General features: G+C 37.5%; 2 protein-coding genes across 3 annotated transcripts in view; one reads left to right on the top strand and one right to left on the bottom strand.

The window, feature by feature from the left end:
* The window catches only part of LOC306886668 (serine/threonine-protein kinase MRCK alpha-like), a 69725-nt gene extending 55134 nt beyond the window's left edge, over nucleotides 1–14591 (top strand). For both annotated transcript variants that reach the window (XM_079443968.1, XM_079443967.1), the window contains 14 exons: nucleotides 1022–1127; nucleotides 1220–1356; nucleotides 1566–1705; nucleotides 1799–1880; nucleotides 2006–2225; nucleotides 2484–2546; nucleotides 2680–3279; nucleotides 4035–4132; nucleotides 4285–4369; nucleotides 4748–4871; nucleotides 6089–6206; nucleotides 7434–7551; nucleotides 8495–8655; nucleotides 10887–14591. In XM_079443968.1, the coding sequence (XP_079300094.1) occupies nucleotides 1022–1127; nucleotides 1220–1356; nucleotides 1566–1705; nucleotides 1799–1880; nucleotides 2006–2225; nucleotides 2484–2546; nucleotides 2680–3279; nucleotides 4035–4132; nucleotides 4285–4369; nucleotides 4748–4871; nucleotides 6089–6206; nucleotides 7434–7551; nucleotides 8495–8655; nucleotides 10887–11018 (2184 nt within the window). In that variant the 3' untranslated portion in view covers nucleotides 11019–14591. The remainder of the gene's footprint in view (nucleotides 1–1021; nucleotides 1128–1219; nucleotides 1357–1565; nucleotides 1706–1798; nucleotides 1881–2005; nucleotides 2226–2483; nucleotides 2547–2679; nucleotides 3280–4034; nucleotides 4133–4284; nucleotides 4370–4747; nucleotides 4872–6088; nucleotides 6207–7433; nucleotides 7552–8494; nucleotides 8656–10886) is intronic.
* The window catches only part of LOC306886670 (frizzled-3-like), a 33046-nt gene continuing 32229 nt past the window's right edge, over nucleotides 14582–15398 (bottom strand). The window contains exon 7 of the mRNA XM_079443970.1: nucleotides 14582–15398. This exon is cut by the window's right edge and continues 460 nt beyond it. The gene's annotated coding sequence lies outside the window, so the exon portion shown is untranslated.

Genomic DNA, 15398 nt, shown 5'->3' with positions numbered 1-15398 from the left:
GGGAGAATGAAAGGGGAGTCCTCGAAATCTTCCTCTTCTTCAGAGAGAAGAAAGTCCGATTGTCCCTCTTCCTCGAAATCGAGCGCGTCTTCTTCCTCGTCCGTGCTAAACACACTGGTCAGAGGGACGCAAACGTCAAGCTGTTCACCCCATGATAAAGCTGCCGTGGTGGGCAGCTCTACAGGGATGGATACCTGCGGAGTGGCAGCTGGAACGGGGCTAGGCGACATGAGGGGATCGTGGCCTGACAGGCTAGCTTGGCGTGCTAGCCTGCGACGAAGGCTCTTCGTAGTGAAGCGTGCGCAGTGTTCACAGGAACCGGGGTTCTCGATCGCCATTTGGGCATGTTTCAGCCCAAGACATGCAGAGCAGACCTGGTGTGTGTCTTTGCATGAAATTTTGTTCCCGCATGAACAAAGTCGCACAGCATCTCCCTCGCTAGCCGGGACAGTCTGCATTGCAGCAGCCATCGTAGTATCGAACACTCCTTGCAATCGGCTGGAATGCAAAATTGAAGGAGTCAGGTGAAAAAACGGCGTGGTGGCCAGTCGTTCGTCCGAGAGTTCGTTAAGGCTTCTGGTGTGAAGCGAGAAGAGGTTTTTGAATGTCGTAGTGACGTTGTGTCGCTCCTTTATACTGAGGGGTGGGGAGGCCACTCCCAGACACAGCGTCACGTCTGCCAGCCAATTGGGGCTGGCGTAATGTAATAGGGCTTCTGAGGAATACGCGGAAGGGGCGTATCCCATAGTGAGACACCGAAACGTATGCTTGAAAGAGAACCACCAATTTGGGTTCCCCAAATAACCATTCAGTGGACATTTTAATATACTAAAGAATCTTTTTGCACTGTAAAGAACTTTTTGTGCATTGGAAAGGTTCTATGATTCTTAAAGGTTCTTCAAGGAACCATCAATGCCAATAAAGAACCTTTATTTTTAAGATTCTAGCTACTTTCATGTCAGCCAAATCTTATATTCTGTTATACTCTGTAATTTATAGTGTTCTAAATTGCTCTTTTTAGCCAAAAGCCCATCAGTTCGTAGTGAAGACCTTCAGTACACCCACTAAATGTAACCAGTGTACGTCTCTGATGGTGGGAATCATCCGACAGGGCTGTAAGTGTGAAGGTGAGAGGTCACTACAGCAGCAGCTTAGGTTGTCATGGATATGGTAAATAGCGTTAAGATTGGCATTCACCTTGTTCTCCTCCTTTCCACAGTCTGTAACTTCTCCTGTCATGTGACGTGTGCGGACAAAGCTCCTGCCGTGTGTCCGATCCCACCGGATCAAACCAAAGGACCTCTGGGTATTGACCCCCAGAAGGGCATAGGCACGGCTTATGAAGGCCACGTCAAGGTTAGAAGCTTTAGCTTAAATTCCCATGAAAGTTTTGTGATCAAAAGTAACAATTAGCTGATACACGTTTAGTCTGCAAAATGAAGCTGAAATAAGTTTCAAAGTTATAATTTCATCCTATGATATTTATCTGCTGCCAAAGATAATACTGCTAAATGGGATATAGTTTCCAATTAGTTGAGAACTTATTCTGAGATCTTTCCGTTTAGGTGCCCAAACCATTAGGTGTGAAGAAGGGATGGCAGAGGGCCATCGCTGTAGTCTGTGACTTCAAGCTCTTCTTATATGATCTCCCAGAGGGCAAAGCTGCTCAGCCTGGTGTCATGGTGAACCAGGTCATTGACATGAGGTTAGTGAGGGCTTCAAAACAAACATCTGAGCTTATGATTGATTCTGATTTCTGTTTTTGCATGACGGCTAAATCGCTCTCTTTTGGTTTCAGGGATGAGGAATTTTCTGTTAGCTCAGTTTTGGCATCAGATGTCATTCATGCGGATAAAAAGGACGTTCCCTGTATTTTTAGGGTGAGTATTTTTTCAAAAACATTTAACACAACTTCATATTGACATTTAGTTCTGTATTGTAATTGAAACAATGAATAAATGAAAGTGATACATGTTAAAGTTGTCCTCCTCTTCCTCATCTGCAGGTGACAGCATCACAGCTCTCTGCATCCAGCAATAAAAAGTGCTCCATCTTGATTCTGGCTGACAGCGATCAAGAAAGAACCAAGTGGGTCGGCCTCCTGAACGAGCTGCACCGTCTCTTGAAGAAGAGCAAACTGAAAGAACGCTTTGTTTACGTCCCTAAAGAAGCATATAACAGTGCACTGCCTCTCATCAAATCCACACAGTCTGCTGCTATTATAGGTACAATCAACCACATGCACCAATAATCTTGGGTTTATAATAATGTAATGTATAAAGGTAGTCTGAATTGTTTTTAGTTACATGATACGTGTTAATATATTGAATGTTTGTACTTCAAAAGGGCAAGAAAAATCCTCTGTAATAAAGTAACAATTTACAAACTAGTCTGCACTAATCAAAGCTCAATTCAGCCTAGTTTTGTTTTTTTATCAAACTCTGCTTTCAGTTTATTTTAACTATGTTTCTCTTTATCCGCAGATCACGAGAGGATAGCCCTGGGCAATGAGGAAGGCTTGTACGTTATTCATGTTACCAAAGATGGTGAGTGCAGTTATAAGCTTTATCTGTGTTTACTGTACTTATCTGCTGCATTTAGACTGTGTATATAGGTGACTTATTCCATTCTTTGATGTTAATACAAAGCCACTTACTGTTTATATGTTCCTATTCGCAGAGATTATCAAGGTAGGAGATAATAAGAAGGTCCATCAGATTGAGTTGATCCCATCGGAACAGTTGATTGCTGTGATATCGGGCCGAAACCGCCATGTACGGCTTTATCCAATGGCGATCCTGGATGACCGAGAGGCCGATTTTCAAAAGTTAGTGGAGACCAAAGGCTGTCAAACTCTGGCTTCAGGCACGATCAGACAAGGATCTCTCACGTACCTCTTTGTGTCTATGAAAAAACTTGACAAGGTGATGATCTACGAGCTCAACAAGAGCAAAACACACCATCGGAAGCTGTGGGATATCCTCCCCCCAGGATCCGTGCAGTGGATGGGTCTCCAGGGCGACAAGCTCTGCGTGGGCTTCCAGTCCGGGTTCCTACGCTATAATCTTCAGGGGGATGGAACTATCTCTAGCCTCCTCCACCCTGACGATCGCACCCTGGCCTTCATCGAGCAGCTGAGCCTGGGCGCTCTCTGCGCTGTGGAGATCTCCAGTAAAGAGCTGCTCTTGTGCTTCATCAGTATCGGCGTGTACGTGGACTGTCAGGGTAGACGGTCACGACAACAGGAACTGATGTGGCCGGCTTCACCCACGGCATGTCGTGAGTGACCATCAGTGTTTCTGTACTGATTAATATGGCTTGTTCTCACTTGTTTACAGCATGATAATACCAATCCACAAGGTTCAGGATGAAATTACTGCACTTGAAATGATGGATTACAATTCCATTGTCAAGCCTTATTTTAATACTATGCTCTGACATATATTTATCTTAGTCTTTTAGCTTAAAACAAGTCTGCCTGTATTAATTGATATACGTGTAGTCTAATATAGTATGGTTAAATAAAATTGTATAAAAATACTATGATATATAGTAATATTTATTATAATAATAATATTAAAATGTTTTAAAATATATTATTGATCTATGTATAGCCTAATGTAATGATAGATAAAAAAAATAATGATATATAATTAAAAAAAAATCTGTAGTCAAAGATACTGTAATATTTCTGGATTGTTTTGATGTAAAGTTTAAATAAATAAAATAAATTTGGGGTATATGTATAGTGTAATAAATATTTGAAAAACAATGTATAATAATTGTTGTAAATGCTTGCTCATAGTTTCTGACAGTCATAGATATATGCATATAATTATATATATATATATATATATATATATATATATCATTTATTTATTTTTAATGCATATGTTGTGCTCAGAATTAGCACAAAATGTCCTGGAAAGCTTGCTTAATAGTTAGTGGTGTTTGTAAAGATTTATTGTTTCTCACAATTTTGATTTTAACAAAATTTAAAATGATAAATGTTTTCTGTGACTCTTGTCTTGCAGGTTATAATGCACCTTATCTGTCAGTGTATAGTGAGAATGCTGTGGATGTATTTGACGTCAACACTATGGAGTGGATTCAAACGATGCCTTTGAAAAAGGTACATTTTTCATTTATCTTTATAAATACAAAAGCACATTATAAGAAAGACAGACATCTTCCAGAGAAGATTTATTAAATAAAATATATGTTGAAGCAGGTAGTAAATTAAAGTGCGGTGTGTTAATGAGCTGTGGGTCACCTGCATTGCAGGTTCATCCTCTGAACGCTGATGGCTCTCTAAACCTGCTGGGGCTGGAGACTGTGCGGCTCATCTACTTTAAAAACAAGACAGCAGGTGAGACGCTCCCTACAGCTGCTTGTCCTGGTTCTGAATATTCCTACCCCACGTATTTATGCATATTCAGCAGGAAAGAAATGATAAGAAAAGTTGTTTCAGAGAAAGAGAAAAGAAAGCTAATGCATTTTGAATAATATTTTGAATGCAGATTGATTTCTTAATGATTTGTAAAAACAATATGAAATCAAAATGGACCCCATTCTCTTTTTAATAAATGCAATGTAAAGAACTGGCTTAATATGCAGCGTCTTGTGAATAGTGTGCATCAGCTCATGCATATGTGATGTAACAAAGTTGTACATCCTAATGGACGCTTGTTGTTTAATGTGTTGTGAAATGTGTGTAATGCTTTGTGTTCTGTGTAATGATGTGCAGAGGGAGATGAGCTGGTGCTGCCAGAGACATCTGATAACAGCCGCAAACAGATGGTGCGCAGTATGACGAGCAAACGCCGCTTTTCATTCCGCGTGCCGTTGGAGGAGAGAGTTCTGCAGAGGAGGTGATGTTCAAGCCTAGCAACACTGACCATCTTCTAAACGAAACTTGGCAATTTGGACCATTCTAAACCCTGGGGATAAAGTTGAATCTTCTTACTAATCATAATTTCATTTAGTTAATGTTTAATGTAGTTAATGTTCTTCTTTGCATATTTACAAAGTAGGTCTGCACGATATATCAAAATCAAATTGATTTGCAGGCTGTGATTAATTTAATTAATTTGACAATGGCATTAAGCCATATCACAAAATCAATTTTATTTCAGTGTATCGTGCAGCGCATCATCATGAATTAAATAAATATATGCTTCAATAAATCTTTTAAATAAATGTTTACTGATTTCACTGTAAAGCGCAGCATTTATACACGTGTAGTTCATGATAGTGTTTCAGCATCTGACAACAGCAACCCATCAAAATAAAGTTTACCATTTAAAAAAGGAGAAATTAAAATGTCATTTTACTGTGAAACGAAACGGTTTATTTATTTTACATGGTTTATTTGACAGTATTATTATAATTCATTGTTTTAATGTATTATTATTATTTTCATCATATATTTGTATTTAATAATACTGCAGTAATCTAAATTTTATAATCAGTAATCACAATAACAGTGGGAATGTGGCCTATGAAAACTCAAGTGGAAAGAGAGATTTCAGGGGGTAAACCGTAAAAGAAGGAACACCAACATTTTTCAGCCCCCCCCCCAAATATTAATAGGTAATAAATAATAAACAAATTAATAAAATTAAATTAAATTGAACAAAATCACCCTAACCCTAAAATTATTAATTAATTCTAAATATAGCTATTCGAGTAATGTTTACAATTCTTGTATTTTTTTCAAATTGCTATATATATCACAGAAAAACTAAATATCTCAATGTCAGTTTTTATCTTGTAGTTATGTTATGAATAACTAGTTTATGACTGAAAAATGCCTTGCAAGTTTATTCTGGCTGTTTAAAAACACCTGAAACCTAGAAAAGCAAATAGTAAAATGATTACAGTTTCAACATTGCTATTCCTTGCAACTAAACACTATGCAAAAGTTTCTGTGAAAATGACTATTTAAAGAGTAGTTTGATAGCTCACGTTTCAGTACAGTGTGAAAAGCCCTTTATTGTAATCCAAGTTTCATGTTTGCATTTTTTCTTGAATTATTCTAGTCTTGAGATGGTTCTGTGGGTCTCACTGCATTGTTTATGCTCTTTAGGGAGATGCTGAGAGACCCAGAAATGAGGAATAAGTTAATTTCCAACCCAACAAACTTCAACCATGTGGTTCATATGGGCCCGGGAGACGGGATCCAGATCCTGAAAGATCTGCCAATGGTAGGAGCAGCTAACAGCAGGGAGAACGTCACCTCTCATATTCTTCTCCCGCTTCTCTACGCCTCCATCCATCTGTTTCTAAGAGCTATTTTAATGAGCATGAGTCATCTTTTGTTAACTATGTTCACTGTTATTATTTTGCGTTTTATAGATGAGCTTGATTAAAAGACAACATAAAACCACATTTGACATTTTAATGTGAAGTTGCACAGGTCAAGAAGTTACTACAATTTTATTTCCTTTAGAATAACCCACATTTATGAAACCGGTTCAATTTTGCTTTCATGTTGTCTTTTAAATGACCTCACCTCTTCCTCTTCTTATTTACACCATTACTGAGCACAAAACTGTTGCATGCATATATATTTTTTCTTTCTTTTTCCTCCATTTCTCCATCTATATCTGCTCCTCCTGGGTTTCCGCTGTAGCCCGGTTCTCCTCTCCCTTCTCCTCATCTGCGCCTCATCTCCACCCCTACAAGCTTTGAGCATGTCTATCACATGACTGTCACCTCTGCTGACAACTTCCTGTCCCAGGACTCCTCCCCTCTCTCCTCCCACTCTCTGTCCCTCAGCTCCGCCCCTGGGACCCCTGCCTCCATCTGCTCTCTGGTAGGACCAGAGGGACATATACAGACACACTCCATCTGTTCTCTGAAGAGGATGAATTTATGCCCACACACATTAGCTCACTTTCATATAGTTTAAACAAATCTATGTTCCAGTTATCTGTCTGCATCACAGTTACATGTAATATTCTCAATTTACAATATGTCTGATTTTTGCATGCTAAATCATCCGTCCCTTCATTTTTTAAAGCATTATTATTTAATATATATTGACAATTAAAAAGAAAATTGACATTGTTAAATATTTTTTTTGTATATTAATATAATTTATATTGTTAATATATAAATAATATAGATATTAGTATATATTAATATTTATATTAAATAAATATTATTAATTAATAATATTAAATAGCCAGTATGACCTCAAAGCTAACATACATAGTTTATTGGCTACAAAACCCCAGTTTATCTTTTCATGGGGTTTCATACATGGGAACGAAGGATGAAAAATAATTTAATTTTCCCCTTGCTATATAATTTAAGATCATGTACAGTGACACTGGTACATTTTTACCCCTGCTTTGAGAATTTATTGATTGTTTTATTTAAGTAATATGTAATGTAAGTTTTTTTCTGACTGTGCTTTTGTTGTTCAGAATGTGCGTCCTCAGGAGAGCCGTGGTGTCCTGGGAGCATCCGTCAGTATCCCCTCCATCAGCAAAGCCAGGCCTGAACCGGGACGATCTATGAGTGCCAGCAGCGGCCTGGGCACACGTGAGTACTGAAATATCTGTTTATAGACAGAGATACGGGCATGAGAATGAATACAGTTGAAAAAAAAAAAGTTTAATAACTAAATTAGTAGAAAAATGGAAATTTATTAAGAGGGGAAAAAAAGAGTGCCTGTTTTATAGGAAATATTCCTAAAAATCAGTTCGGGGGTACATTTGAAATGTATTTTGAAAGTAAATTACAAGGGACATGTACATGTGGTCAGACAGGTCATTTTGTTGTTAAGCGGCATTTGAATATAAAACGGCTAATGAAGAACTGACAAAACTATGTTCTGTTTCATTTTCTTTTGAACTCATTTTAAAGGTGCAATTAGGTGCAATAGGTGATTGTCTTCAGAAACATTTTTTGTTATGCTGTTTGACAGTCTCTTCACATCCCGATAGCAATCATTATGTCTAAATGTATTTATGTGTATTTATAAATTCTGTGGAAGGCGTAAGAACGACGTTTTGATTGGCTTTCCTACCTTCCTCTCAACATATGTATTAGCATACCTCTGCGCACCCAATTGGCGCAGACAGGATACGTCATCAGTGCGTTCACATACGCTATGCAGACAGAGCGAAAATGACCGGCTATCAGGCTAAAGTTAGCATTTTCCAAGATCTATTGCACCTTTAAACTTTCTTTTTTAAAATGTTCGCTTTTTAAATTTCAAACTTTTTAAATTTCAGACTGTATTTAGAATTTTCTCATTTTCTTTTGAACTTCCAAACGTTTTTTTTTTTTTTTTTTCAACATTCTAACTTTAAAAAATTCCTTTTGAATTTTCAAACACTCTTTTGAACTTTCAGATGTTCTTTTGAACTGTCAAACTTTTGCATTGATTGACATTGGGCCAGACATAGTGTTATTCAAACTTTTCAAGCTCTCAAATTTAAGTCTGTTTTAAAGATCTTTTGATGTCTGTCCCATATCCCAGGCTCCTCTTCTCAAAATGGCAGTGCACTGAGACGGGACCTTTCTGTCGGCAGCTACGGTTCTACCAAACGGCAGATGACGTCACCTTCTGATGGCTCGCTGTCATCCGGAGGAGGCATGGACTGCGGGGGTGAAGCCCCCCTATCCCAGTTTGACAGAGAGGTCAGTACCAGCAACGAGTGTCAGTGCCTGCTTTTCCAGATGCCTTTGTTTCTGAAAGGGATTTAAAAAAACAGAAAACATTTAAAAAATACCTTAACATATTTGAAAATCTAGACTTGTTTATTGCTAAAAATACAATTCTCTATGGATAAAATAAATACTGCTGAGATCTGTAGTCATCTGGAAATGTTTCGAATTTACAAAAAGGATTTCAAAAGGCATATTTTAGCGTTCTTTTTGTGGATGTTGGTTTAACATGTTCATTCGACCTCCAGACTGATCAAAGCAGGTAATAGTTTCACTCCCAGAGCTCTTTGTGATGCTGATCACCGTTAAAACTCCACTAGAAGTGTGTTATACAATTCCAGTACACAGGCATCCGTTTCATCTGCAAAAATGTGTTTGGAGGGTCTCTATCCTCTCTTTCTCACACTATATGCATGTGTTGAGTGTGTGAAGTGACACCATATCCACAGATTGAGGTGTTGACCTGCTAACACTCCTCCCCCAAACACACACATGCAGTCTGCATCTCAGCCCCACGTTTGACCGTGTGCACATCGACTCCATAATGACGTGTGGGTGCTGTGTGTGACTCTTTAGTATCCAGGAGTGTCACCCACAGAGAAGACTCCTGATCTGAAAAGGGCTTTAAGGACCCTGCTTAGTAAACTAAAGGTAACACACATGACCCTGCTCCCCCAGATCTGAACCCTGTAGCTCCATCCTAGACCTCAGATGGAGGAAATGGGTTAGTTGAGTTGTCTCCTTGTTAAAAGCGTGTTTGATCTGTGTAGGTGGTGGAACTGTACAGTGTTTGCTAGCTTTAGTAATAACGTGTCACACAGCACCCTTTTTTCCATCCACTTTATATTATGTAGAGGAGGACTGATGTTGTGGTGGTTCAAGCTAGTAATAGACCATTTAATGGGCTGCTGTTTGGGTATTTAGAGATGATCACGTCAACCAATTAATGTGCCAACAGCAAGAAAATGGATAAACATTTTCAGATACGGATTTTGAGTAAATGTTATGCAGTAAAATGTCTTATTTTTAGCAATTTTGATAGGTAATTTGTTATCTAGTCCTAACTTTTAAATATTTATACCACAGTTACAGAATTTGTCTTTGAATATTACAGATGGACCAAAATGGTCACAGCTACAGCTATCTAGGAAATGAGTGATGTTGAGTATTTGATTTTTTATTTTTGTTTTAATATTTTTAGTGGTTTTGCGTTAAAGGGAAGAATTTAGAGAGGTTCATATAGGTTTTAACTGGATATAGCAGTAGCAGTGAGACTGTTAACATGGTACCACCACCTCAATGAAGTCTCTTAAAATTCCTCATCTTTAAAGCACCACAGCCTTCAAAGCAATACTTGTAATGAATTCAGCTCCTTCAATAAAAAATTTCAAGGCAATTACTGTTGGACATCAAATCTTTTGAAGTGAGCAATATCCCCGATATTATGCAGGAACCACTTTTTCTTCTTAAGGTTTTTTTTTTTTTTTTCTTAATGTTTTTGTAAGAAGTATGCTGTATTTATTTAATAAAAAATACAGTTAAAAACAGTAATTTTGTGAAATAGTATTACAATTTTAAATAGCTTTTCCATTTTAATGTATTGTAAATTGTAATTTATTTCTGTGACGCAAAGCTGAATTTTCAGCATCATTAGTCCAGTCTTCAGTGTCTTATGATCATTCTAATCATTATTATGTGCTGATTTGCTGCTCAAGAGTCATTTCTTATTATTAGTGTTGAAACCTGTTGTGCTGCTTTAATATTTTTGCAGAAACCGTAATGCATTTCAAGATTCTGAAAAATATGAATAGAAAGAAAACAATTTTTTTTTTTTTTTACATTGTAAATTTTTACTCATATTCAATCAATTTAATGCACCCTATTTACTAAATAAACTATTGATTTCTTTCTTTAAAAAAAATCTTACTGACTTGAAACTTTTGAACTGTTATTATTCTAATTACTCGTATGTGTGTCTGGTCACATGACCCCATACAAGCTTCTTTAACTCCATCTTGTCATTCAGACAATTCACTCACTTTGAAAATGTCATTTGGAACATCTTTATTTAACATGCTTTTAAACACATCATTGATTAGTTTTGGCCTGAGAAGACTGATGTGTGGCCAAAATAGACAAGAAAAGCTCAAATCTACAGAATCAAATCCTTTGTCACTAACTTTTCCCTCTTCTCCTACCTTTAGGAGTCAGACTCTCCACGTCACTCCACGGCCTCCAACAGCTCCAACCTGAGCAGCCCACCGAGCCCTTCATCCCCACACAAGAGTAAGACTCAGTCTCTGGAGCGCGGTGAGCACCTGGGCTGGGAGACATGAGCTCTGCCCCGGCCCACTTCCTTCTGACTTCCTGTGGGGCCCCAAGAGAGTCATGCATATACCCGAGAGCCGACTCCTTATACATCATATTCCTAAACATGCCGCTGGGCCCAGGTGTGTGTGTTTGCGTGTATTGGTGTACATATGCATTACACGTGTGATTGTTGTACACACGCACATTACTGTGCACCTTACATCCCTTTTGAGTGGACCCATCACCACTGTTCCTGTGTTGGATGGGGGAACAGACCACTGAGTGCAGCTTATCACCTACCACCACCGGTGTGGACGGGGTCGAAAACGACATACAGAGCTTTAACGTGAATTTATTAGTGTTTGTTGACGAGTGTGCCTCATCTAACACAAGAAAAAATATGCATTCGAAAGTCTTAATGGACCGGCGGGGGTGTTACTTTAAACGCATAACACTAAAGATCATGAAAACATTCATCGAGGATCATGGAAAACTGTTCCTGGCATTCCAAACCGTGTGATAAAACATGAACACTTCAATTGAGTACAGCCCCAATAGATAGAGTGGCACTACTGTATAACTCAGCCTCTACCCTCCAGTGCCATGCTGACCTTCATAGTGAGAGTTCAAGAATAGATTCAATAATGTAAATAGAGTTTAAGTAGAGTATAATATATAATGAAATCATAACACTATTCTGTTGTTAAATAAGTGACTTGGCTTTGAGAGAGTCTTCTTTCCTTTTTTTTATTTTCCGTGTCAAGGTTCTAGTCGATTATGCAGAAATTTGTCAATTTAAGCATTATTTTGTCAAGATATGCTAGTTTTTCATAATTCCACTAAAATTGTCAAGACTTGCAAGGGAACACTACATAAAAAAATCGGGCTTCATTCATAAAACACAAGGAGAATAGATTTAGTGTAAGCTGTTCTTCTGTACAATTTTCCACCGAATATGACGTAAACAAGCTTGCAGGGAAATTGTTCATAAAAACATTGATGTGCAAATTTTTGCATTAAACATTCACATTCATAAAATCGGTTTGTATATTCCTGAACTGAAAGCAAGGTACTAAAGGCCACAGCGAATTGTTCATAAATTCTTGTAAATTGTTGCATTGAATGCAAGATTCACAAGGTTGCAATAAAATGTTATAAAACCGTTCTTGCATAAATTGTCGCATTAAATGTAAGATTCACAAGGTTGCTATTAAATTTCACCATAAGGCCTCCATAGTGAAATTGATCTCAAATCATTGATACTTAAATTGTCGTTTGAACAAGACTATCATAGAATTGTTTGAAATAATTGAATGTGAGATAGAGAAAGCTACAGTGAAAATGTTTGTAAACATTCTTGTGTACACTTGCATTAAATACCACATGCACATTACATACGACATTCACGAGGGCGGCAGTCATGAATTTAGTGCATCGTTGAATGGAATTTTAAAATATTTAACAAACAACTGACGCAAGTATATTTTCTAAGAACAGTTTACATGAATAAAGTCTCCTCGTGTTTTATGAATGTTGTTGCATATTGTGAGCAAGAGCTATCATTACGAGAAATCAAAATGTATATATTGCTAAATCCATATTAAACTCGCGCTCAAAACACGTACAGTCACGTGATCATAAATAAGCTGTTGTGCTGAATGTAACGCAGATTCACTGCAGCCTTGTTCATGTTACTCTTGCCTACATCTGTGCTTCACGGTTCTGTTGCCGAAGCAATAATGCTGTTTCCAAAGATTTGTTTTTAATATTATTATTTTAGTATTTTTTTATTTTCAGTGTTTTAAAGTTTTGTTTTCCAACTCACAAGAACCAAACTTTGCCTAAGGTGTACATGTGAATATAAAATATAGTGCAACCTGGAAACTCACTGGTGCATATAGCTGTTGGCTCTTCCTCTAACACTCATAATGACTCAACAGGGACCCCGAAGACCAGCAGGAGATTAGGTCATTTGATATTAAAATAAATTCATCAAGGATGTACAGTAAAGCTGCTGTAGTGATGTTTTAAACATGCAGGGTCAGACTATCAAACATCCCTGAACCTCAGAATACCTCAGATTAGAGAGCAAAGCCATTACGACTCCAACAGAACCTCATCAGTGCAACAATTTTAGCTGTTCCTCTGTCCATTTTCATACACTAATTGGCATTTATGAATTATTCGCATACCCTACTGCTCGCTTTTGCAAAGCAAATTTATACCAGATTTGATTTCTTTCAAACACATTCTGCAGATTCAGACTCTGGGTACATCTAGATGCTGTTCAGAATTCCCAAATATTCCAGATTGTTTTTAGGAATAGCTCACTCAAAAATCAAAATGTACATTTTCTCACCCTTATGTTGTTGCAGACCTTATAGCATACATTCCTATAAAGTTAGGCTAAAAGTTGTCAGATTATATTAGCTAAAATGTGTAATGTAATGGATTACATTGACTACTGATTTCAAATTACATGATGAAAAATTGTAATGGACTACACTGTCATTTCCAAAAAATAAAAGCATTAAATATTTCTGAAATTAAAAACACTGCATAAAAAATAAGTCATATGGGTTTGGAATAATTTTTTTTTGAGTGAACTATTCTTTTTAAAGTATGCTGAAAAAATGAATGACCTTTCAGTATTGAAGCACATCCAAGTACAGAGGTAATGAAAGTTTGTGCATATGTACCTGTGGTTTTATTCATTCTATTATTGCCAGCATTTAGTATGTTCCATTATATGCAAGCACTATTGAAACCTTCACTGTGGCGCAAACTCGGCACATTGTTTTTAAATCGAGCTCAGATATCACTCGGGACCTTAGTTAAGTATTTGCTCTATTCCTCTATTCCATGATCATGTTAATTCCAAACAAAAAAATAATATTCATAAAACAGTTTTTTTTCTAATAAGGCTGTAACGGGTTAGAAACAATTTGCCAGGGTTGTGGTATTAACATGAACAGGAAACCTGTTTGAAATGTTCTCAGGTATGTCAGAACCAATGATTATATATTTGCATGGAGGCGAATCGAGATGGTAGATGTCCAGATCTTTGGGTCGTTCGATCTTTAGGACTGTTACTTAGCAAAGAATAGATCAATATTAGAGCGGGAGGTGCCTTAGTTTTCTTAGATCAGTGTAAACTGGTCAGTGTAGGTAGAATGGATTAGAATGAGAGATGATGACGAGATTTGTTAAAAGACACATTCACACTTGCATTTCACGAGGAATTCATATGCCTTGTTAGTGAATTGCTACTTCATATCATAATTTCTTCTTGATTTAGATTTTTATAAGACTATGTACAGATTTGCATGTCATAGGTGTAATCACTTGTTTTAAGGACTGTACGGCTGGATTGTTTTGTTTTATTTTTATTGTATTTTATTGACCTGTGTGGCGTGAATGGTTGGGACGTGAACATGAATTACCCCATACTGCAATGTAGACCTTTTCTTATTTCTTTTTTTTTTTTTGCACAAGTGTATTTAAGGTGGAATACTGTTATTTGTATTGGTTTGGACACCACTTTTCACATGGAAAGCTCATTATCGGACTATTTCAATAAAATTGGGAACTACAGAACACTTTTTTTTACTTTACAAAAGCTTTATTTGAAATCTTGCATGACGCTATGACTGGATTTAATGTCTACACATTCAACAGATAGCCACGGTTAAAGTGCTATATTGTTCCTCATTATTAAAGTGGACAGAAGGGTCAAGCATGAAAATCAAGTGTACTTGGGAAACCGAAGGCAAAGGTACAGCAGAAGCAGAAAAACAGCTTTTACAAAGCTCAGGTCCAAAGTCACGTTTAGGCACCGAGTACCAATGTAATCTCATCCAACACGTAAACAAAAACACTCGACTTCACTTTTAAAGCATCGTAAAACAGAACGACTCATGAAAATTCAACACGTTTCTATGGTGCATGAGCTCTGGCCTGTAGAAACGGTCTGCTGAAGTATTCATGAAGCAACATTAGAAAGAAGCACCATTTACAAAGCTTAAGAAAAACATTTACCACCCATTTTAATTCTGTAATGTGACATGAGTGTGGGGGAGGGCAGAGCGGTCCGATGTGATGAGGTAGGCAGCCATCAAGCGGCCGAACAAAAGCACATCAGGTGTTGGTGAGTCATCTGGCACGTCATTCCTCCATGCTTTCTCAACCAAACTACTACCAGAAACTAAATACAGCTTGCTAGAGGCACAAAACCGCTGATCCTCCTCCTCTTTGAATCCTCCTTCGGCTTTCAAGGGTTTGAAACTTGATCTCTAATGGGACAGTCATCAGGCTTGAAGCGTCAGTGATCCATTAACCCTTTAACCCAGGTTGTGTGATGGATGTAATGGGAAAAAATCTCCCATCAGACAGCTGCGGCCTGTTCT

This window comes from Barbus barbus, assembly GCF_936440315.1.
Source record: "Barbus barbus genome assembly, chromosome: 20".
In the NCBI taxonomy this organism is placed as follows: domain Eukaryota; kingdom Metazoa; phylum Chordata; class Actinopteri; order Cypriniformes; family Cyprinidae; genus Barbus; species Barbus barbus.
The sequence above is the reverse complement of the archived record's forward strand: the minus strand, read 5'-3'. Positions and strand labels throughout refer to the sequence as shown.